The sequence below is a fragment of the Tripterygium wilfordii genome, chromosome 1 (genome assembly GCF_013401445.1).
Source record: "Tripterygium wilfordii isolate XIE 37 chromosome 1, ASM1340144v1, whole genome shotgun sequence".
Lineage (NCBI taxonomy): Eukaryota > Viridiplantae > Streptophyta > Magnoliopsida > Celastrales > Celastraceae > Tripterygium > Tripterygium wilfordii.
Window position 1 is genome coordinate 7138106 of NC_052232.1, and position 25618 is coordinate 7163723.

Sequence of the window (25618 nt, forward strand, 5' to 3'; positions counted from 1 at the left end):
TTATTTTTAAATCTTGTCTGACTTTCTTTATCATTATATGTGAATTATAGCATCTAGAAAATTGCGGAGCCTCAAAATCTCTTAATAAAGGTGTTTCTTTTGGTCTCATTTTCAAGAATTCTTGTTGTTTTGAAAGTGTTGCGAAAGATCTGTCATTGCCAGTAGAGACAATTTTTTCCACCTTAATTTAGTGCTAACCGAAGTCTCCTCATCAACTTGACCAAGTTTGTAACGTGGAATTGAAATTGGTATATCAATGATGAAGACTTGCAAGTCCAAAAAGACCATAATACTCCAGACTTGACAGCATTACAACATCATTTATTTATCACTTCTATACTTTGCTTAAAAAAAAAGTTGCATAATTATTATTTTTTAAACGAGAAATTCATTCAAGACGCCATGGTCATATTGAACCCCAATTTACATAGTAAACTCTGGGCACATGAGAAAAAAAATGCTAAGCCACTAACAAAGATTGAATTGGCTCTAGAAAAGTATTCTAGTTGAATAACTCGAGTTCTATTTATCATATATACTCTGTGATTTATTAAGATAGTTCAGAATCATGAAAATTATGAGCAAGAATTATGAATAACTCAGATGATACTCATGTGTGTAATATTTCATAGATATTTTGAGTTCAAGCCTCCCCCATCCGCTTCCCCTGCATTCAAATGATAGTTGAGAATCATATTATGTTCATGCATGGTTTTAATAAATGTCATTAAAAGTAGGTGATTAGGGTATTGAAATACTTCTTTTAAAAAAATTAATAGAATCTCACACAATTATTGGGTGTATCATAAACCTAATTTTCTTAGGAAAAAAAATATTTTCTTAAAAATTAAGCAAAGTATAAGTATTTGGGAAATTTTATTTACACACCACAAAAACACTGTATACAATGACATATTAACCCTTAAACTAAAATTTTAAAATAAATAATTTTTATATATTTAATTAGAGATGACTAAGTTTACACCAGAATTTTCTAAAGCAAAAAAAAAAAAAAAAAACACAATAGGCTGTGGTTTTTCTGAAAGAAAAACAACACAACTTGTTGTTTTTCTGGGCCCTGTCACACGACCCTATCGAATTCTGAAGAGAAAATCGGACCTGGTTTGTTGATTTTTCGTTTCAACAATTTTTAGTAAACTAACAAATGGTATTGGTTGTTAAATGTGATCCTTGAATTCTTACTTCCACAAATAAATCCATCTCTTTCTTCGTCTTACTTTAGTGATTGATCTTGACATAAATGATGGAGTGTATCTTTGAGTGTCTTTTAGCCTGAATGTAAGCTTCTCTATATAACAAGCTCTTTTCAGCATGCATTTCAAAATTTCTTATTAGTTTCTGTGTATAAGCTTTCTTTGATTGTACTTGATCTCCAATAACCTTAATGAGGTTTGTCTGATTTTCAGTCTGATGTGTTCTATTCGTGGTTGTATCTTCTCTAGACTATCATGCGATGCTGTCTGATGAAGCACTATAGCCCACTGCTCTGCGTCTGTCCATTTGGGTCTTTTTGGTTACTTCCAATATATGTGCGTGTGTGTATATATATATATATATTCCGTGATTCTAGTGCCATGTTTAGTTCTTCATCTTTATTACCAAGAAACTAGTGTTGCTTTCGTTATTTTTTGATTTTCAGAGACTAAAAATAATGCTCATTCCGTCGGACAACTTATGATGACTTGGTTATAGTCTGTGAACTAGAGATTTGATGGCTTCAAACATAATTGTTTCATAGTATTTAGGATAAGATGTGTCTTCGTCTATATCCATAAGGCAATGTGTGTGTAAACTTAACAATAGAATTTCTAATATTTTACACATCAAGGGTAAATTGATCTTTTTACTACAATTTTATGTGTAGACTTACAATTTTTTGATGTAAACTTATCATGTTCAAAAAATGATGTAAGATAGTGTTTTTGTAATGTGTAGATACAATTTCTCTAAGTATTTCTATTACGAAAATGACATGTAACTCATCAGTTTTTTAGTCCATGAGAGCTCACAGGTTTATTACATTGATTTAATCAATGGAATAACTTTATTTATCTATTTTATCTCAGAATTCATTGTCCAAAATTTATTGTTTTAATATAGATTCAATTGTTTTTTAAAAACACATTCTAGAATTCATTATTTTAGTTCTGAATCCATTGTTTTTAAATTTCATTGAAAAAAATAATGAAATTAAGATCTATCTGATAAAACTCATCGTCAATGGAGTTTGTTAGAAAAAGTTTTATGCGCTGATTTCGAATATGTAATTTTTTTAAAATTCAACATGTATTTTAAGAATTAAAACGTTTAAAATTTTGTTTAAGTGACTTAAACTCCTATGTGCTACCACTATTTGAGCTACCTCGCTCTACTGTTTTTATTAAAGGTGCATAATATTTTCCTTCACATATGGGTCAAGCGACTCAAGCCCATGGTTTAGATCCTAGTCCAAGCATAAACGAGTCCCTCCCATTCGGCCATTCCATTATTACGCACGCAGAGCCTATAACCCAACTACGCAGGGCCCATGGAGCGCCGCTGTGAGGCTCATAGCCCACGAATTCAAAAATTAGTCCCTCTCCGTCTCAGATTCACTACTCGCTCTCTCTTCTTCGAACGATAATGGCGGCCAACTCTCTCCGCTTCAACGATCTGTTCTCTTCCTTGATATCGGACATCAAGTCTTATAATGGGAAAGACCCGCTTCTTCCTTGGCTACGGTACCTTCACATCTCACGCCCTTAGATATTTATCTGTATATTTCTAATCACTTGTGTTTACAGTGTTCGTTTTATGCTGAGTTTGTGATTCTGGGACTTCAATCCCTTTTATTTGTATAATTTTTACTGTGGCTTGCAGAGGAATCAAGAAAATGAAGGAGACTCTGCCTCCTCGTGTTTTGAAAGAGAAGCTGCCTCGATTTCTGCAGAAGTGCACTAAAATGTTCGAGTCCGATCGGCGTTACAGAAACGACATGCGGTACCTTCGTGTTTGGTTGCAGTTGGTAAGTGATAAACCCTTCTCTGTTATCTTTGATTTTTTTTTGCCGGTGACTCGCGTTGTGGATGACTTGGTTTGTTTCTGATTTCTCGGTCATTCTTTGGTTGCTAGTGATGATTTTGATTGTGGGTCGTTGGTTTTCTTTGTCTAATTTCATAGGCATTGTTTGGTTGCTGAGAAAGTGGACAGAAGACTATAAATTAAATAGATAATTATATATTCCAGTGAAAGTGAGAAGAGTTTAATGATATGTGTTCATTTGAGGGGTCAATAATTTCTAGAAAACTTAGTCTGAAAATATAGTAAGTTGTAGTCTTGCTTCATTTCTCAGCAAGAAAAACTAAGCAGAAGCTGGGTTTAATCTTTTGTTATTGCAATTGTTTTGAATAGATGGATTACGTGGATGATCCGAGAGCCCTGTTGAGAAGCATGGAAGCAAATGGTGTTGGGATAAAACGGTCTTTGTTCTATCAAGCATACGCTCTCTATTATGAGAAAACCAAGAAATTTGAGGAGGCTGAGAAGATGTACCATTTGGGAGTTCAGAAGTAAGTTTCCATGAGATTCCTCTCTATTTCCCTTGCATTATACTTGGACATTGCTATATGTTTTGCCATCTAATTTTGTAAGACAATAACCTTATGGTGTCGTTTACAGTCGATCATTGTGAGATTTCAATTTTGTGTTAAATACCTCTTGAATTTTTATGCCAAGGAATTTCAGCTTGGAAGTTGGATCTCAAATTATTCCAAGGATTTGAGTGCTTCTTAGTCGGGTTCATCCTTGATGTAAAATTTCCAATGTTAATAGAACATGTTGTCTCTCTCTTTTATGTTGGCTATTAACACACAATCACTTGCATTTTGTTTTCCGTTGACTTGTTTTGCTTGAATTTTCGCTCATGCCTTTGATTTTGGAAATGAGAAGAAGGATGAATTTGTGTAGTGGATTTTATTGGAACATAATATTTGTGCTACTCTTTAAGCAAGGTGCTGGTAATACTTTTTTGTCAAGTTTTTCCAACCGTCAAAAGATTAAACACTGTCTATTATTGTGGGAACTCAGTAAACAAAACCTTACACTCATTGTTCGTTGTGACTACTGACTAGTTGTTAACAGCAACACTGGAAACAATTACTATTGAGTTAATCCTTGCTGATCCGCAAACTCCAAAACAATTACCCTAGCAACAGAAGTTCTATATGTTTTAGTGGAATTTTATAACGTTACTAGATATTCACTATTGGCTGTTGTACAGTCTTGCTGAACCAGTGAATGAGTTGCAGAAATCATATGAGCAGTTCCTTCAACGTGCGGAAAGACACAAGAAAAAAATGCTTCAGGTATTTCTTTACCAATTTGAGTCTGTTTTAGTTGTAAGTTGGAATCATTTGTTATCTTGCTTTGGGATGTCCTGCAGTGCCAGGAAGGCAGAATTACCAAGAGGCCTCTGTCTGAAAAAGACATTCCTTTGCATTCCAGTAGGAATGAAGGAAACAGTGAAAACGCATGCAACATTGAAGGTAAACCTATGAAGATGCTTAGTGAAAACTCACAGAATGTGCAGTCCAAACATGAGGTTTCCGAAAACCCTTGCGAAACGGCAAGGGGAAGTGACTTTTCCACGAAGAAGGAACTTGATGGATGCATTTGGTCTAGATGTACAGATAAACAGCAGTCTACTTCTGGGAGAGGTTCAAACAACTCCAGGATGTTTTCTGGCGAGGACACTGTTGTGGTGAAAAAATTTGTAGATGATGCCATTGTTGGAAAGTCTGAAGCAAAAGATGCCTGCCATCATGGGCTGGTTGATCCTACCATAAACTTGAAGGAGGCCATGAATGCAATCAATAACATGTTTAAAGAGCCTCTCGATCCAGCTCCAATTAAAAGGAGATCACACAGAAGTCAATATAAAGATAATCATAGTTCGAACAATGGTTTCAAGGTATTCCAGGATGAAGACTTGGATGGTGGAATAGAATTTTCGATGGAAGAAAAGAGTTTCCCTTTGAGGCAGCAGAGCACAGCTCAATCTCACAAGCCTCATCAAGAACCGTTGAAGATATTTACCGATGATGAAGAAAATGAGCAAGATGACTTTGAACAGATTGACCATCTGAATCCAAAAGATGGTTCCGTCTCATCTGCTTTGCATTTGAAAGCTTTTGTATTTCCAAGTCCAAAGGATCTTTCTGAGAGGTCTGATGAACTAGAAGCACAGAGTTCACCGCGAAGGAAGCTCAGGGAAGATACAGTTGTTCGTAGGTTTGTTGGGTGTACTATTTCAGATGATCCCGAAGCTGAAGATGTTTGTCATCATGGGTTGGTAGACCCGACAATCAACCTGAAGGAGGCTATGGATGATATAAATAACATGTTTGGGAAGCCAATAGATTTTGTAAGGGCCAAAAGACCAAAGAAACAGTTCTCATCACCAAATAAGAACCAAGGTCCTTGTGGATTTTCAATACTTCCCGATGATGATGACTTGGAACAGCAAAGTTGTCAGATTGCACCAAAATCATCCAGCAATGCAATTGAGAGTGACTTGCGTGAGCCTACTATTTTTACAAAGGAGGCCATGGATGAGATTAATAAGATGTTTGGAATGCCATTGGACTTCTAGGATTTTGGTAACTTCTATTTCCACCCGAATATTTTGTTTGATATTTGAGTTGAGCTCCATTTTTTATCCTAACATGTCATGTGATTGCAATCTGGCGTTTATGAAATGTATGATTCTCATGATTATGCTGCTTTTATATGAAAATTCTATCTGTGCTTGTGCTATTTCTTTTCTAGACTAGTACTTTACTTTTTGTCTTTTAGATTGATTACCACTTGTAGAATGAATTTGGAAAGTTGGGTATGGAAAATAGCATGCTGCCCGCAACTTAGTTAAGTTTATTCAATTTAGAGAACAAAATAATGTCACGTACGGATGGACAAATGCATAACAAACGTGAACCAAGCAGAAGAAAAACCAATAGTTAACATCAAACCGGGCAGCTTATTAGACTTGAAAGATCAGCAGCAAGACTTCAGTAGTGAGTGGTTGGGGGGCAATGAGCGGGATGGAAAGCCAAGGGGCCAGCAGAGTAGACAATGGCCTCATAGTTCCGTCCAAATGATCTCGTCCCATAGCGGAGTGGAGCACCATACAGTCCATAGTTAACATTAGAGAGTAGATTGCAATTCTCAAGAGGAGATGAGACGAGCTTCACATGGCAGGATTGTAAAGGATGATCTAAATAATGGGTCATCTTGAAGCCATCAAGATGTGCATAGAAGTAACCAGTGCCATCAGTTTCATAAGCCTTGTAGAAGCTGACTTTATTTTTGTGGTTCTTGCAGATTATGCTTACTTTGGCTGAAGGGACTGGCTCAGCCCCTACCATTGACCATGAACCATAATGGTCACAGCTCTGGCAGTATACCATGCCTTCGACAACCACATCAATGTGCGTCTCTGGTGTCTTAATTGGGGTGGTTTCGTAGGCAGCTAATGAAGGGAAAGCCAATGGGAGTAGCAGCAGAATTGAAGAAATGATGGGGAAGAAATGGTTGCTTGCCATTTTGCTTGGTGGGTTGATTAGAGACTGGAGATTAGAGACGACAAGCTTTGCGATGAAGATGGACTGTGAGAGGGTACGTATTTATATATGGTAGCTTTTGAACATTTTGGTTGACGTGGGGGCTACTAAGCTTTTGCCAAATCCTTCATATTTGGTGTTTACGTGAAGGCCACCTTTCCTTTTATAAATGGAGAATAATTGTTACCTGCCGATTTTTTAATATAGACAGCTTAATGTGCATCACGTAGGTATATTTTTTTTTCCTAATTGAAGGAATGATGCTTATCTACTTTAGATTCAGATTGTTAGGGTGGTGGGACTTTTCTGTAGATGGTTAAGAGGGATTTATTTTTTTTTTGAGGCGACGGTAAAACCAAGAAGAAAAGAAAACAACGGGCAGAAGAGGAAAGCGCGAAGTTTTCTGTAGTTGCTCTAAGGGTTTAAAGTAGGGAATTATATTTTTCACTATTGATTTGAGCATGTGAGATCCAGAGCAATGGGTTCACTTGTCGTTCCATTCATCCACATCCTTAAAAAAGTTGTTATTTTAAGTATTTATGTGAGAATTTCTTAGTATTTGAGATACTTATTTTATATACGAAAATGATAATATAGCCACCTAGGTTTAGGATACATTGGGTTATCAAAATCTTGGGCTCTATATCATTTTCGTATATAAAATAATTTTTATCCTAATGGATAAAAGCTCAAGCTCTTCCCAAATGTTATAGAGAAGGAAAAACAAAGGCAGGAGAAACAAGGGGTAAGAAATTATTACGGAACATCTAGCCAAGATGTTTGGATAAAAGGGTTGGCATGTGTTACCCGCAGAGAAAAAAGATTGAAATGAACCTGCGAAAGTTCAGAACCAAAATTCCAAGAACAATGGAAGCAAAACAGATTCACCAAACCTCGCCCATATTAAGACCTTTTACCTCTATGTACAAAGGTAACTTCTCATTATGCTATGATAGATACAAGTAAAAAGTAAAAACAACCTTAAGGCAACTTGCTTTTATGCCCTGCCAACTACCAAAGATGAGTGAATTCCGATTTTATCATACTTACAATCAGTCTATCCGATCTTACATTGCATCCGTTGACGAGATCTCAAGCTCTGCCCACCAAAGAGGAGAAAGCTTAGGGATTGCTCCATCAGGTGTTATTCCAGTTATCTCTCTCAATCTTTCAGCAACTTCCTGCATTACTGGTCTCTGATGTGGATCAGGGTGCACACAAGATTTTATCAATTCATTAATCTGCTCCAGCTGCTCCTCTTGGTAGGAGTCTAGAGTCGGATCCAACATTTCTTCGAGTGGTCGCTCTCCTCTAAGATAGTCTGATGCCCAGTTCTCAAGTGAGCCATTGTCTACCGAGTAGGGAAGCCTACCTGTTACCATTTCAAACAATAGTACACCAAAGCTGTAAACGTTACTTTCTTGGTCTGCTATTGGTGTATCTAAAAGCTTCTTGCCAGCACCTTCCTTCTCAGCAGCAGCTATCACATTCCAAAAACTTAAATCTGAGATTTTGGCAGCATTATCTTCTGTAAGATAGACGGACGAAGAGTTTAAGTTGTTGTGAGCTATGGGTGGGTTCAGCTGGTGCATATGCTGAAGGCAATACGCCATGCCCATAGCGATTCTTATCCGCATTCCCCAGTCCAAGTGCTCAGATTCTTTTACTGCAGGAGTAACGAAAATGTATCATAAAGTTTTACTATATGCGATGACAAAAACAGCATTGGCTAGACTCAAATCACCTCCACCACCATTTCAAGCCCACCCCATCCCACCCTCCTACCATCCCATGAGAGAATGATGTAGTAGCATAAACATGCGTAGAAAATGAGAAGGAAAAAACAACTCCTAGGTAAAAAGGTAAACACCTCCGTGCACAAGGCACAAGGCTCCCGCACTGCACAGATTATTGGGACAGGCAGGATGTACACTAACCTTACCCCACATAATATGTGGAGAGGCTATTTCAAGGAATTGAACCTTTGACCTTATACATTGCGCCCCTGTATCTCTACCACTGAGCCAGGCAAATGTACACTAACCTTACTCCACATAATATGTGGAGAGACTGTTTTCAGGAATTTAACCTCTAACCTATACATTGTGCCCCTGTAACTCTACCACCGAGCCACGCTTTCGCCTGTGACCCAGTGGGGGAAAAAAAGGAAAAACAAAAGAAATATCCACTCTCCCTAAAATCTCTTTTTCTATTCCTCTTTGGAAGCAAGCTTGTCATTGGCATATTATGTTTCGACGGAAAACTTCTATAGACAACAATCAGTTGGATTGTGACATTCCAAGACAAAGTCAAATTGCTTTCTTTGAACAACATGCTACGATATCACAGTGCCATTGGGTAATAGGCCAAATTTTTTTAACTCTACTATTCTTTTTCCCAGCTTTTCTGCTCAGACAATTTCTTCTATCTGCTACTGATGCCACTATTCAGAATAGGAAATTCTCATGGAAGACTACAACAGTGTCTGGCTAAAATACTGGGCAGACAGTTTCCACCATAAAATTAATAAAGATGCCAAGAGCAAAAGGTACTTACTGTGTAAATGCTCAAAAAGGGTCCCATTTGGGGCATATTCAAAGACCATCATCCTTGTGAAAGGCTCCTCTTCCTCGCAATATCCAAGAAGATTGATAAAGTTTTTGTGATTCACTCTTGATAATGTGTCAATCTGAAATCATAATAATGGAAAATAGTTAGAACAGCTCTCAATAAAATTTAAGGGAAGCTTTTCACAGGATACCTTTTTCCGAAACTGCATCTCTAGATTCTTCGACCAATCCTTGGCAGATGTCATTGCAACTGAGGCAATAGCTATTTCAACACCACTAGATAATGTCCCTTTGTACAATGTCCCAATTGGTGAGGAAACAATTACATTACTAAAATCATCACTAGCAGCTTCAATCTCCACTCTCTTAAGCTTTGGTACACCTGATATTCAAATTCCGTCATACATTATGCAGAGATAAAAATTACAACAATAAAGCCAAGTATCATACTCCCCTTTCTGATCAACTATGAGAGATAAATATTTGATCAACCAAGAAAGATAAATTACCAGTTGCAAATGCTTTCTGAAGCTGCCCACTTAACCCAGTCACCCAAGGCTTCACAATAACCACCTTATTGCTTCTATAAAGGTATATGCCCATGATAATAACAAGAAAAATTAGAGCACCCCCAATGCTTGCTGTTAATATTGCAACTTTTTGATGTGTTGAAGTAGAACTTTTATATACTCTTGCCGCAGATGGAATCATAGCCGAGTCCGGAGGTGGTGAAGTAGACGCATTTGTATCTGAGGAAGTTCGATTTGACATGTTAGGGGTTGTTGAAGGAGCAACCATAGGTGACGGGGGTTGTGGTGGTGGAACTGGTTGCAACAATGAGGTAAATGGATCAAAAAATGGTCTTCTGTTGGCATCTTGTCCAGTGGGAGCTGTCACTTGCAGCTGTCTCCCATGACCTGCATTTTCAGTTTGTGTGACAGTCCTGGCAGGCATAAGAGTAGCATTAGTACACAAGAAGAAACAATGAAGTAATAACAATATCAATACTAAGAACATTAAAGAAGTCATGGAAGGCAAGAAAGTAACTTTCACAGGGTGCCAAGCCAATTCCTTCTCACAATTCAAGTCTCCCAGTTTTTATGAAAAAACAAATATGCAGGCAAACAGATGCACATATAGTCACATATAATAACCCCCAACTTATTCATTTACCATTCTGGTTTGTCACTGAAACATGTCCATTGACCACTATACCACCTTAACTTGACCGATATCTCGCATTATCTACCTAATTAATGAATTACATTTACCAAGATGAGAACAACCAAACAAACATACCATGTAATTGATCTTCCATTACAGGACAATTTTTCAGTTGCATAAGATAGCTGGTTTTCATCTACTTGAACTTCAGAAAACGTCTGAAGGTTATAAATTTCAGGAGACAAGCTGTCAAGAAGCACATTGTTGTCCAGTAGACTGCATTGTGAGCAAGAGATTGAGTTAACATTTGAATAATATCATAACGACCTCAATTGCAAATAAAGTGAATAAACTATCAACATACAGGATTGCCAGAGATGGATTACTGCCAACATCTGATGGTAGTGGCCCACTAAAGTTATTGTATCCCAAATCCAATACCTCCAACTCCTTCAAAGTTCCTATGCCATCAGGAATGCTACCACTAAAAGAGTTGTTGCGCAAACTTCTGCAGCAAAAGTGCAAAACCCAGGGTGAGAATAACAGAAAAAAAAAATAAAGAAGAAAGAAAGCTCATCTTGAGCTGGGACCATGAATAAACACAGCTGGGAGATTGAGTAGTAAAGGCTTACATAGACTTAATGTGGATAAGGTTTCTTAGATCAGGGGCTAAAGTTCCTCCAAGACAAAGACTGTTCAAATTCCTGCACATTTTGTTAACTTCTTAAAAATGATTTCAAAAGTAGCATTAGAGTACTTATTATGCACGCTGAATCAAAAACCTGCCACAAAAAATGGTCATGACAGAAAAGTTGCAAAAGCAACTACATGCCACCACGTCATGAAATTACATATGTTGTTTGATATTTGCAACTATCCACAAAATTGATAAGAAAATGAGTACATAAGACTTGAAAATTTTATTTCACCTATCGTCTAGAGATGTGACCACTAACATTGCAGTTCTCAGGCATAAATGCAATCCCTTTGGTAAGGTATTTTAAGAAACTACAGTAATGCACATTGTAAAAAACATTCGCACATGCTAGCAAATTCTCACTACCTTTCAGAATTTTGAGAAACAGTGGTATTGTCAGTTCATTTTGCAAATAAATAAAAAAAATCTCAGCTATGATGATGCACTGCAAAGACCACGCCAAAATCTGCCAAAAGTGGAAAGAGAAATCCTGAATTTAAGATAAAGATGGGTCGGACATATTACAATTTATATATCAAAAATGATCTTAAAGTATTTAATATAACAATAGAATACACCTTACTAAAACATGGGTTGGAATTTCACACAAAAGCAAATTAAAGAGCCATAGGTGAAATGAAAATACTTTGAAAATGAGGCAATCGCAGCCCTCAAACATGGAATTCTTTTACCATGATATAATTGTTGAAGCATAATTTTCAAAAATCCACCAAGAAAAATTAAGAAAATAATCACAATTTTCCATTCAATGAATCAATCATTCACTTGAGCTATCCATATTTCATAATCCTTTACTGAAATACTAAATATTGCTATTAGAAACAAATAAAAAAACCAAAAAATTCAAACAAAAAATGAAATTCAAGATCAGTGCAGTCTCTTATTCAGGACTAACGATCTAGAACTAAAAGTTATGATTCCTTTCCCTTTCCTTCAATTTTCTCAGTCACAGCATCCAATCAATATATATATGAACCTCAATAACTAACTTACATAGGAAAAGGAAGAGAAATCACTTACAATACCACAACCTTTCCATCCGAACACTCCACTCCAAACCACGAACAAGGATTCACCTCTCCATCAATCTCTTCCCAATTCAATAAAGCACCAAATGGATCACTCACGACTCTCTCCTTTAACCTCAACAACGCTAACCCTGCACCATCAAGAAACCAAAACAAACAACCACTTCATCGTGCTACCTCATTTTCGCGCGAAAAAAACAGGAAAAAGAAAAGTCAATACAAAAAAAAAATGATACGCACCTTCCTTCAGAGACAAACACAAGATCAAGTGAACATACAGAGTAGATAACAACGCCAGAGCTTTCAATCTTGTAAATCTCCAGTTCTTCTCCATGATTGGTTTCGACTCGAGCTTCCTGAAGCGAAAGCAAAACGTCGTGCAAATTTGACCAAGTTGAATCGAATCGGAGAATCTAAGCTTGATATAACCTCTCTGACGTCCAAAAGGGACCGCGATTTGAATCGAAACTCACGTTTAAGCACTTGCAGGCGCCAGGCAAAGTTGGACTAGTGAAGGTGAACGTTCCCTGGTTTTTGCTTTTGTTTTTGAAACGCGTATACTGACTCTTTTCCTTAAGGAGGGGTAAATGTGTTTGGTTATCTTTCCATATTTTGACTAAACATTGCTCCATTTGCAATTCCGATACTATAATTATAACTTTTCTATCTAATGTATAATTTATTTTTTATATAAATTAATGTATAATTTAATTCTATTCGGTGTTTAAAAATAATATGATACTAAACTTATATAATATAATATTTATGATAATATATCTGGATTATCTCCAATTAAAAAGAGAATAATGGTCTTATTTGTCACTTTACATGTTATTTCTGATACTAAACGTTCTGTATGAAATAAAACGAATTAGAGGGTTTTTAATATTATACGGCCAACATCGTAAAAAAATCATTTTTATATAAAGTTATATTATCCGAATATTTTAAAAATCATCCAAACATCATATAAGTTCATTAAAGAATACAGTTTATATTGCTGGTTCATGGATTTGGATATGAAAATAGGAAAAAGAATGTCGGGAAAGTCATTTTCGGCATATTATTTCTAGTCAATATGTGGATCACACTGTTTTATACTTTTATTATTTTGCTGAAATTATTGGCCATCTTTGGATATTGTAAAGAATACTTTAATTTGAATATCTGAATTAAAAACTAAAATATTGAGAAATTTTTTTTTTACTTTTTATATGATCATATTGAGAAACGAAATAATATACAAACATAAAAATTATTGACAAAAAACAAACTTTTATTTTTAAAAAGTTGAATTTCACGAACCAAGTGAGACATTAAATTTAAGAAATTGTACGCAAAGAAACTAAAAAAAATAAAATACGAATAGGCATTTTTCAGTTATTAATATTTTTAAATAGAATATTTGGTGTTTTGAGATCTGGAAGAGTTTAAAAAGAGTGAAGTTAAAATATGTTTACGCCGGTAAAAACCTTTTGAAATGAAGGGAAAAAATGTGTGTTACTGTGTTAGTGGTGGTGGTGTCGTGTTAGGGGGTGTGGACGAACAAACAAGGACAACGAGACTGAGTCGTTGTCTTGCCTACGAAATCATGGGCCCACTTAGCCGTGTTTTTTTTACTACAGAATAAATAATATAATCCATAATTAATTAGTAATAATTAATAGTCTTCGTCTTCATATGATTAAGTGATAATATATTATTATTTGGCTTTGATGGGGCTTTTGGCTCCTTCCTCGATGTTTCCTGTTGAAATGTGGGTGGGTGAAAAATCAAAATATTATAGTTAATTTATTTTATATTTACCTTATTTTTATTTTTGTGATGAATAAGTCATATTTCATAATTCTAATATTTTTAGATTTACCTTATTATATTTTTATGATGAATAAGTCATATTTCATAAACTATCCAAATTTTTTTTTTTTTAAGATTGCTTCTTGGAAACTGATTGAATTCTGCTTTTGATTAACATGATTTTAAAATAGATAAACAACTGTAACGAAAGAGTTTGGAAAATGTCACGAAAGAGTTTCGAAAATATTCCGTTTGTTAGAGTTTATTTGTTGCAAGAAAAAAATAGTTTATTTTAAAAAATAAATTAGCTTATAAATTATGAAATAAATTGTTAGGTATTTGATAGAGCTTATAGCTATTGTTAGTTTATTAGCTTGTTGGGTAGAACTTATGTTGGAGCTTATAAGCTCCGCCAAACACCCAAGATAAGCTAGCTTATAAGCTCTAATAAGTTAGCTTACAAGCTCTAAACAAATAAGGTTCAAATTAAAGCTTATTTTAGAGTTTATATTTGTTTTTTTTTCACTTTTTTTATTAAGATAATATTATATATAATACTATACAAAATTTTATTTTATCTTTAAAATTAAACTTAAATTTTTTTTAGAGCTTATAAGCTGATTTATGTTACAAGTTTCACAGCAAACACCTAACAGCTTATAGCTTATATCTTTTTGGAAACTTTTTAAATTTGAGTTAATTATATTTTTCATCATCCAAAAATAGGCATCGTTCACCTTTAACACCGAAAGATTTTTTTGTTATAAAATTATCACTTACTGATTAAAAAATGAGACATTTAATTAATTATTAAATTTACTTTTATAATATCATTTATAAATATTTTTTCCAAATAAATCAGTATCTTAAAAGTTAATAATATATTTTTTTATAATATTATATATAATAAACTAACGAAAATTGAAAAACAAAAAAATAAAATTTGTGGACCACCGTTGTCCATAAGTTTCAATCTTAAACTTACGGAAAGTGAGGAATATAATTCCACAGCGATAACTACTGACGTGTGCGTAGTGTTTGGCACAGCAGTGAACAATCTTGACTTTGCAATTTAATCTATGTGCCAATTTTGTGGAATTATTCAATGGTTTTGGGCCTTTTGGCACATCACGTTCTATCTTGATGCGATGCACTATAATCTATGAATGTGACGATACCGATTCACAGATAATTTGTGCATTTTTTTTATATTTGAATTGTGATCTACACTCTATTTTCAATGCATTGTTACCAACTATTCGTGAATTTACATCATTTCATTTTCTTAGTTTTGATACACTACATTAGCATACGACATGATCTGCCATACCCCCGAATAATTTCTCGTCAATTTTTGCACATTATATTGAAATTACACCAGTTGACATTATTGTATACTGCAGATTTACCGACGTAACACACATCATATCATGTAGTAATCTTACATGGTTCACACATCATATTTTACTACGATTAATTTCCATTAATTAAAGGATGTCTATCTTGTAATAATGGGTTCGGATATACTTATTTTTGACATAATTTTATTATCAAGGACCTAATCAAACCTCTTAACAAATGCATGTCGATGCCTTATCCCGAGCTCTATTTTTTTTTTCTCTTTCTTTAATTTTTTTTTTTTCATTTTCTATGCAAGATACAAACACAATACCAACTATATCTTGAGTACCGTTTGGCTACAACATGATTGAAGCCAGCAACTATTGTGGGACTATAATTTATAGAGAAAGTTGAAGACGATATTCACTGGAGAAAATACATGATCAAATGATAAACCCAAAACTAGAGATCTGAAGGGAAGACTGAGATTAAAGTGAAGATGACAACAGAGACAAGGAGAGTTTGAGAAGTGGAAGTTCAAAGAGAAAAAGATTCTTTAGAGGGATGTGAATCAGTAGATGCTAGCTAATTAAGGGCACCTCCCACTCCCAGAACTGATGATTCTCATTTCCACTACTACTATCATTTATATTATGAAACAAATGCTACCGTAGGACATGGTATAGGGAAATGACAGGCATATTACCAAATGCACCTTGTGAACCATGCTGCTGTTGTTGCTGTTGCTGTAATGGCTGTGCAAGCTTCGCATGTTACAGCTCATAAGAAGAAACCATGCTAAGGGTGGTAGTATATACGATGGTAACTGTAAGACCAGTCCACCCATTTCCACAGAAGATACCACTTTATGGAATAAGCTAAATTAATGCATGTTTCTATTAGCACAGGGAGACACTTCCAAGCCTCTTTTCACTCTCCATAACCCAACATGCAACTGGCATGTAACAGGTAAACAATGCCTGCGATAACATTAATGTCACAGTACAATTAGGAATATATATAGACATGTGATTTCAACAATATTCTTAGGGTTTCCTTTCAGCTAAGTCTGCCTCTGCAGCTTACTAGTAAATGAAACCTTATCAAACCCCTTGTTCCAAATGAATTGTACATCTACTTGAGTACAACAGATTACAAACAGAATTTCTGCCGCTAACCTGCATCCAAGATAGTGTTGGATATTTTCAAATAATTAAATGTTTTTCACATGGAAGTTTAAAGTAGTTTTTTGCATTAAAGAGACACAACCAATGAATACAAAACTACTTGGAATAATTTGTCTTAAACAGTTTTTTTTTTTCCAAATTGAAAAGGTGCTTAGGCAATGGTTGAATATCTATATAATAACATTACCACAACCATTCTAGATATGAAAAAGATACATCATCAAGAGTTACCATAAAGAGTGTTCTTGGGTTGCTTTGAATAGTGCATTTTCAAAGATCAACCACAAACTAGAAAACTTCATTGTATCCTAAAGGCATTTTCTCGTATACCCGGTGCACTTGTGATACCTATCAAAGGGAGAGAAATTTGTCTAAAAGAAAGCGATTACGCGCCTTGAAGTTGTTCTAATTTTTCATCTTCTATTACCTCCATTAACATATAACTTTTCCAACAATTTTTAGACAAATTTTCTTTTCTGTTGAAATGGAGGGTTCTGTTTCTCAATCCATTAGAGTTATGAATCAAGATCTTGTTCGCCTTGATCGTTTTGATGGCCAAAATTTTACAAGGTGGCAAGAGAAGATGTTGTTTTTCCTAACCACTCTCAAATTGGCTTACATCATTGGTGACGATGGGGAGCAAATTGCCGAACCATCAGACAAGGATACCGAAGAAATGGTGAACAAACGATGCAAATGGAAGGAGGATGAATTTTTATGTTGAGACCACTGTTGGGTCTAAATTAACCTTACTAGCAAGTGTACTAGTCGGTGACTACAGTACAATGATAAGCAAGGGTCGAATCCACAGGGACGGAGTTATGTCTAATCCAAAAGTATACTTGTATGTATGTATGGACAGTGCAAACAAAGTAAAGATCAACTCAAGTTTGTTTGGTTCAGTAATTAACTAAGGACAAGTAAGCAGTAAAGTATTTTTGGTGTTTTCTTGGAATAAGGATGCAAATCGAGCTAATGCAATTTATAACTAAACAAGCTAAAAGAAATGGAATAAGATTCAAGATGAGAAAGAAGCACCAAGGCTTCGGAATCAACCAAGGGTCACTGATTTGCAACAAAACCGATTCACACACATCAATAGCAATCCGGGAATAACGAACCCGTACCTAGGTCGGTACTAGCGCACATAGGTCAAATCTCCCTAAAATCAATTACTAGCCATCTCATTGGTCTAGGTTGGATGTTACTATACATTTTAGCCATCCTATTGGTCTAAACATGCATAGGAATTAATGAAGTTCCATGGAGATAAGGGTTCATACAAATCGTCACCTAATTAAAGGGAGACGCATTCATAATCATGAGTTTCATGAAGCATAACCTACTTGAAATTTTACCATCTAAGTAGATTCAACAAACAATTTCATTCAAACCCTAAGTGGTGATCAAACACAAAGAGTATGAAGAATATGCAATCCAGCACAGAAACACAAGATTTATACCCATTAATCGACTATTATATATGTGAATCAAAGTCAAATACAAATCATTCAACCCAGGGCTTCATCCTAGCCTTGGTACAAGTAGTTTAGTTACACATAGGAAGAGAAAACAAAAGAAGATAGATGAGAAAAGCATGAATAAACCCAATGAGTTGAGTAGATCCAAGTTGAGCTGAAAAATTTCTCCTCCTAGCTCCAAGAATCACCTTCCCCCTCTATTTTCGCTCTCCAGAAAATCTATTCGAAGTCCAAAAGTTGTTTTGTGCGCCTAGGCGTGTTGAACTCACGCCTAGGCGTACCACGCCTAGGCGCAATCCTAGGCGTGGTACATACTTTCAATCATCTTCACGTCAAATGCTCTCTGGACTGGGCGTGCAGAAGTGATTCTGGGCGTGCACAAATGTTGCGCCTAGGCACACTTCACCAAAATTTCCAGCTCTGCCCTATGAATCTTCAAATGACCATAACTTCTCCATATGACCTCCGATTTGCATGATTTTAGAGTCTACGGAAAGCTTGAGATGTCTAGTTTCTAATGCCTTTTATTTCGCTCAATTCCAATAATGTGACACAAAGTTATGACTATTTGAACATACGAAGGTTGGTGAACATTTTCTTCAATTCAGCCCCTTTTCCGTCGCTTTTTATCCAAACCGCAATCAACCTATCAAAATACAAATCAACACATAAATACACTCATTATTTATCAAAAGGAAGCTTAAGAGGGGGAGATTTCTACCAAAAACAATAGGTATTATCATACCTATCAGCCACATACTCAATGCTCTCTCTAACTCAGTGTATAGCGCACATCGTACCATATCGACCGCCAAAGAATTGTGGGCTGCATTAGAGAACAAATACCGCATTGAAGACGCAAGTAATCGTAAGTTTTTAATTGGGAATTATGTTGATTTTAAAATGACTAATGATAAGTCAGTTCTTGCACAAGTACATGAACTTCAACTTATTGTTAGTGATCTTAAAAATGCTGAAATTACTCTTGGAGAAGATTTTCAAGTAGGGGTGATTATTGCTAAATTACCTTCTTCTTGGAATGGCTACAAGAAGAAACTTAAGCATGATGAGAAAAATCATACTTTAGAATCTCTACTTCGACACCTTCGCATAGAAGAAGACTCTCGCATCCGTGAGAAAAGTGATGAGTTAGTGGAGAATCATCATTCAAAGGCAAATATGGTTGAGGAAGATAAGTCCAACGCCAAACTTAAGCCTAAGAATGATAAGAAATTCAAGAAGCAAAGTGCCAAAAACAAGAAGAAAGGAAATTGTTTTTTCTGCAACATGCCGGGCCATCATATTCGTGATTGTCGCCATCACAAGAAAGAGACAAAAGCCAAAGTAAATTTGGTAGAAGATGAAGCCTTAGTGTTGCTACAGTACTGAAGCAAATTCAGTTGGCATTGATGGTGGATGGTGGATGGATACAGGGGCAACTATCCATATTTGCAAGGACCGTAGTCTTTTCAAGACTTATGAAGAATCTAGTGATAGAATTTTGGAGGTCACAATGGCAAATGGCATTCGCACAAAAATTGTTGGCAAAGGCTCTGTTGAATTGAAGTTCACATCAGGAAAAATTGTTACTCTTGTCAATGTATTGAAGGGTACAAGATTCATCACCTCCAACTTCAAGAAGCCCAAAAGAATCATCACCTCCTCCACCTCAAAAGAAAGATGACTCTCCAAAAACAAGTTGTTTTGATACTAAGATAGACGATCTTCAAATGGATCCGGGCAAACGAAAGAAGATTAGTAGCTACCATCCCAATGATAGAGAGAGAGTTCGTAGAGTTTATTTGTTAAAAGGTCCTCATCAACCGAAAATAGAAAGTTTCCGACCCACTCAAGTAGGAAGCAAAGCGAGACGATTCAACCCGACTTGGTATGATGAATTTGGCGAATGGTTGGAATATAGTGAAGAAAAAGATGCTGTATTTTGCTTATATTGTTATCTTTTTAAAGATAATATTGGAGAACAAGCGGGTGGTGAAGTTTTTACTAGTGAGGGATTTAAAAATTGGAGGAAGAAGGGGAAGCTTCGTGGACATGTTGGAGGTATTACTAGCGCTCACAACAAAGCTCGAAGTAAGTGCCATGACCTTTTAAAGCAAGATCAACATATTGAAAATGTGTTTGTCAAGCAATCAAACCAAGCTCGGAGTGATTATAGAGCTCGTTTGAATGCATCACTTGATTGCATTCGTTTTCTTCTTCGACAAGGACTCCCTTTTCGTGGTAATGATGAATCTGAGACTTCGGAAAATCGAGGAAACTTTCTTGAACTTTTAGAATTCCTTGCTGCTCATGATAAAGAAGTTGCAAGTGTCGTTTTAACAAATGCACCAGAGAATGCCAAGCTAACATCTCCTGATATTCAAAAGGACCTTGTAAATGCTGCTGCAACTGAGACCATCAACTCCATTATTAGTGATTTGGGGGATGAATGTTTCTCACTTCTTGTTGATGAATCTCGTGACGTTTCGACAAAGGAACAAATGGCTATTGCATTACGTTATGTCAATATTAGTGGACATGTGGTGGAGTGCTTCTTAGGTGTTGAACATGTTACTAGCACAACCGCTAGCTCACTTAAGGAGACCATTGATGCATTATTTTGCAAAACAGGATTGAGCATTTCCAAATTGCGTGGGCAAGGTTATGATGGGGCAAGCAATATGCGAGGAGATTTTAACGGGCTGAAGACTCTAATTTTGAGAGAGAATGAGTGCGCATACTATATTCATTGCTTTGCACACCAACTTCAGTTGGCTTTGGTAGGTGTGGCAAAGAAACATCATGATGTGTCATGGTTTTTCAACTTAGTGGCTAGTATTTTGAATGTTGTTGGAGGCTCTTGTAGACGTCATGATTCTCTTCTTGAGATACAAGCAAAGAAAGTGTTTGAAGCTTTAAGTGCTGGGGAAATTCCAAGTGGGCGAGGCCTAAATCAAGAAACTACTCTTGCACGTGCTTCTGATACACGTTGGGGATCACATTATGAAACTTTGGTGAGCTTGATCAAATTGTTTGGATCTGTAATTTCTGTCCTTGAATTGATTCAGGATGAAGGGCAAGGAGAACAAAAAGGTTTGGCAAAAGGTCTTTTGTTTAATATGTGTCAATTTGACTTTGTATTCAACCTACATTTGTTGAAAGCAATATTGGCAATAACGAATGAGTTGTCACAAGCATTGCAGAGAAAAGATCAAGACATTGTGAATGCGATGAGGCTAGTTGAATTTTCCAAAAGTAGACTACAATTGATGAGGGATGATGAATGGGATTCCTTCATTGATAAAGTTTCATCATTTTGTAGTTTACATAATATCAGTGTTCCTATCATGGAAGAGCAATATTTAGTTGGAGGAAGATCAAGACGTGGAGGACAAGAGTTAACAAATTTACATCATTATCGTATTGAATTATTCTACACTGTGCTAGATAGACAGCTTAGAGAGCTGAATGATCGCTTCACTGAGACAACTACAGAGTTACTTATTTGTGTGGCATGTCTCAATCCTAATGATTCATTTTCAGCATTTGATAAGCAGAAGCTCATTCGGCTTGCAATTTTCTATCCTAATGATTTTACTTTAGTGGAGCTTATGACTCTTGAAGAGCAACTTGATACATATATCTTTGATATGCGTCATAGTAAAGAGTTTGAACAGTTGAAAGGACTTGGTGATTTATCTGAGAAAATGGTTCAACACAAAAAGAAGCAATTGTATCCGTTAGTGTATCGACTCTTGAAAATGGCATTGATTCTACCAGTCGCCACAGCTACCGTGGAGAGAGCATTTTCTGCTATGAAGATTGTGAAGAGTCGTTTGCGCAATCGAATGGGAGATCAATTATTAAATGATAGTTTGGTTGTATACATTGAAAAAAAAGTGTTCAATGATATTAGTAATGAAGCTATCATACAACGCTTCCAGAAAATGAAAAATCGTCGTGAACAATTATAAATGTAACTATTTTTTTTAAGTTATTTCAATATTATGTTTTGGACTTGTCTATTTGGTACAATTTATTTTTGTCAGTGCCCCCCCTTAATCAAAATCCTGGCTACGTCCCTGCTGATATGAGCAAAAATCTAGTATCTGGGGACTTGCTCAATAAGAGGGGTTTCAAACTGATGTATGAATCAGACAAGTTTATCTTGTCCAAGAATGGGGTATTCATTGGGAAGGGATATTCTTGTAATGACATGATTAAATTGAATTTAATAGAAAGTACCTCTTCTTCTTATATTGTGAATTCTATTTCTTTATGTCATAATAGGCTAGGACATGTTAATTATGGTAGCATCAAGAATATGTCAAATTTAGGATTAATTTTTAATTGCCATGATTTTAATCATACTAAATGTCAAATATGTGTACAAGCCAAGATAACTAGAAAGTCTTTTAAATCTATAGATCGAACTTCTGAGTTACTTGACATTGTACATAGTGATGTTTGTGACTTGAAAAATAGTGAATCAAGGGGAGGTAACAAATACTTCTTAACCTTCATAGATGACTGTTCAAGATATGCATATGTTTATCTTTTAAAAGCTAAAAGTGAAGTATTTGAAAATTTTCAAATTTTCAAGGCGGAAGTTGAAACTCAACTTAACCGTAAGATTAAAGTCCTTAGAACCGATCGGGGTGGTGAATATTACCCGAGTGAGTTTACAAAATTTTGTGAAACTCATGGCATAATCCATCAAGTTACGGCTCCTTATACGCCACAACAAAATGGAATTGCCGAAAGAACAAATAGGACTTTAACTGAAATGGTAAATGCCATGTTACTTAGTTCCGGATTGTCACTTTCATTTTGGGGAGAAGCAATATTATTTGCTTGTTATATCTTGAATAGAATTCCATTGAAGAAGAAGAATATAACTCCGTACGAAATTTGGTTTAATCGTAAACCAAGTCTTAATCGTCTTAAGGTATGGGGTTGTATTGCTTATGTAAGAAAACCTGGCCTAAAAAGACCAAAGTTAGGAAATAAGACTTACAAGTGTGTTTTTATTGGTTATTCTTTACATAGTTCTACTTATAGATTTTATAACTTGGAATCTCATGAAATTTTTTAATTTGTAGATGTAGAATTTTATGAACATCTTTTTAAGTCTAGTCCTTCTATTCCCAACTTAGATGGCAAAAGTCAAAATTCTAGTGTTCCTAATTTGGAGAATTCTCCTACGAAGGATTATGATCCAAATACTTCTACAGACATTGAGCCAAGGAGAAGTAAAAGACCTCGGGCTGAAAAATCATTTGGTCCAGATTTTTTAGTCTATCTTGTTGAAGGGAATAGACATGAAATCAAGGATAAAACCTTGTTTGTCGTGAATATAGAAGATGAACCCAAAACTTATTTTGAAGCAATGAATTCTAGAGATGCCCTCTTTTGGAAGGAAGCAATTAATGATGAAATGAATTCTTTGTTGTCAAATAAAACTTGGGTATTATCTGACTTACCGCCTGGATCTAAAGCCATTGGGTGCAAGTGGATTTTTAAGAAGAAACTGAATCCTGATGGTTCAATTAACAAATTCAAGGCAAGGTTAATTGCTAAAGGGTTCAAACAAAGGCAAGGAATAGACTATTTTGATACTTATGCTCCAGTAGCTCGAATTGCTACAATTCGAGTACTAATCTCTCTTGCATCTATTCATCAACTAGTTATCCATCAAATGGACGTAAAAACAGCTTTCTTAAATGGTGATTTAGAGGAGGAGATTTATATGGAACAACCAGAGGGATTTGTTCTTCCAAACCATGGAAAGAAAGTATGTAAACTTGTTAAATCTCTTTATGGTCTGAAGCAAGCACCAATGCAATGGCATGAGAAATTTGACAATGTAATTTTATCTTATGGTTTTAACATTATTGATGCTGATAAATGTGTGTATTATAAATGTGATAATAATGTTGTGATTATATGTCTTTACGTAGATGATATGCTTATTTTTGGTACCAACCTTGCTTGTGTAGAAGAGACTAAATCTTTTTTGTCATCTAACTTTGATATGAAAGATCTTGAAGAGGCTGAAGTGATCTTAGGAATTAAAATCCTAAGAAAAGATAATGGATTGGTACTTTCACAGTATCATTACATTGAAAAATTACTTAAGCGGTTCAGTCATTATGACTGTCAACCAGCCTCCACCCCTATGGATCCAAATATCAAGTTAATGAAAAATAATGGACGTTGTAAATCTCAATTGGAATATGCTAGTGTAGTAGGGAGTCTTATGTATGCAATGAATTGCACAAGACCCGATATAGCATATGCTGTAGGCATGCTTTGTAGATTTACAAGTAACCCAGGTGAAGAACATTGGAAAGCTATTTCTAGAGTTCTTTGTTATCTGAAGAAAACTATGGATTATGGATTACATTATCAAGGCTATCCCGCTGTATTAGAAGCATATAGCGATGCAAGTTGGAATAATATGGAATCTAAATCTAAATCCACAACTGGCTGGATATTCACAATGGGAGGTGCTGCCGTGTCTTGGAGTTCCAAGAAGCAGACTTGTGTTTCTGATTCAACAATGTTGACAGAATTCATTGCATTAGCTGATGCATCTAAAGAAGCTGAATGGCTTAAAAATTTACTTGAAGATGTACCACTCTGGAAAAAGCCTACTCCAGCAGTGATGATTAGTTGTGATAATCAGTCAACAATATATAAAGTCTCAAATAAGAGTTATAACGGAAAGTCAAGGCATATAAGTCTTAGACATCAAAGTTTGAGACAACTGCTCAAGAAGGGAGTAATTGTTGTTGCTTATATACAATCAAAAGCAAATTTAGCTGATCCTTTGACAAAAAGTCTATCAAGAGAGATGATCTTAAAGACATCTAAAGGAATGGGGTTGCGGTCTATATGAAATTCAACCATGTTTAGTGGAAACCCAACTTCAGACTTGAAATTATAGTCTAAGTTCAATGGGTACAAACAAACTAAAAGATTGGTTTAGCATGACACTATTATTTGGTTTGCCTCATATCCTAAATTTGATTTAGTGTCGGTATCTGCATGTTAGAGGATGGATTAAAATCCTTAATTAATTCTTTAAGGGTGATTCGCAGATTTACCTAAGAGAATTTACCTATGAGAGTGTGGAAGTGAGGCCGCTTCCTATGAATAAATTGACCATATTCTAGAGCACTCTCGAAATTGGGATATAGCACAAGGCGACAAGCGTGCAAAGTAAAAGAACACTCTTAAATTCAGAACTGAGTATGTATGACAATTCCGGCTTATCTACAAGGGTCCTTGGCTCAAGATTCGTACATCATAGCACCTTGATAAAGCTTTGATTTGTTTATGCTAAGTGAAAATTCAATTCCAAAAGACACTTATCACCTATGTACTTACTATGTTGATGATGTATACTATTGTATTTCAATTTTTTAAATAATATATACATATATTTTGAAAATAGGGGAGGATTGTTGGATATTTTCAAATAATTAAATGTTTTTCACATGGAAGTTTAAAGTAGTTTTTTGCATTGAAGAGACACAACCAATGAATACAAAAACTACTTGGAAGTTATTTGTCTTAAACAGTTTTTTTTTTTATTCAAATTGAAAAGGTGCTTAGGCAATGGTTGAATATCTATATAATAACATTACCACAACCATTCTAGATATGAAAAAGATACATCATCAAGAGTTACCATAAAGAGTGTTCTTGGG

At 35.4% G+C, this 25618-nt stretch overlaps 3 protein-coding genes across 4 annotated transcripts; 1 reads left to right on the plus strand and 2 right to left on the minus strand.

Annotated features, from left to right (window-relative positions):
• The first annotated feature begins 2567 nt into the window (after positions 1 to 2567).
• On the plus strand, positions 2568 to 6516 carry LOC119985620 (probable inactive serine/threonine-protein kinase bub1). Of its 2 annotated transcripts, none has more exons than XM_038829942.1 (6): positions 2568 to 2741; positions 2881 to 3025; positions 3412 to 3569; positions 4280 to 4364; positions 4442 to 5657; positions 6379 to 6516. In XM_038829942.1, exons 1-5 carry the CDS (start codon positions 2644 to 2646, stop codon positions 5648 to 5650), a joined length of 1695 nt encoding a protein of 564 aa, XP_038685870.1. In that variant the 5' UTR covers positions 2568 to 2643; the 3' UTR covers positions 5651 to 5657; positions 6379 to 6516. The 2 variants fall into 2 exon arrangements, with proteins under 2 accessions (XP_038685870.1, XP_038685950.1); XM_038830022.1 differs by having other exon boundaries at positions 2646 to 2776.
• LOC119985736 (non-classical arabinogalactan protein 30) lies at positions 5909 to 7068 on the minus strand. The gene has a single exon (XM_038830142.1). The coding sequence runs from the start codon at positions 6597 to 6599 to the stop codon at positions 6066 to 6068; it is 534 nt and encodes a 177-aa protein (XP_038686070.1). The 5' UTR covers positions 6600 to 7068; the 3' UTR covers positions 5909 to 6065.
• Positions 7069 to 7487: 419 nt separating this feature from the next.
• LOC120000690 (probable inactive receptor-like protein kinase At3g56050) lies at positions 7488 to 12661 on the minus strand. The gene is made up of 9 exons (XM_038848820.1): positions 12338 to 12661; positions 12090 to 12228; positions 10984 to 11055; positions 10716 to 10859; positions 10487 to 10627; positions 9697 to 10130; positions 9379 to 9569; positions 9174 to 9306; positions 7488 to 8283 (listed from the first exon to the last, which is right to left on the minus strand). Exons 1-9 carry the CDS (start codon positions 12429 to 12431, stop codon positions 7685 to 7687), a joined length of 1947 nt encoding a protein of 648 aa, XP_038704748.1. The 5' UTR covers positions 12432 to 12661; the 3' UTR covers positions 7488 to 7684.
• Between the last annotated feature and the right edge of the window lie 12957 nt (positions 12662 to 25618).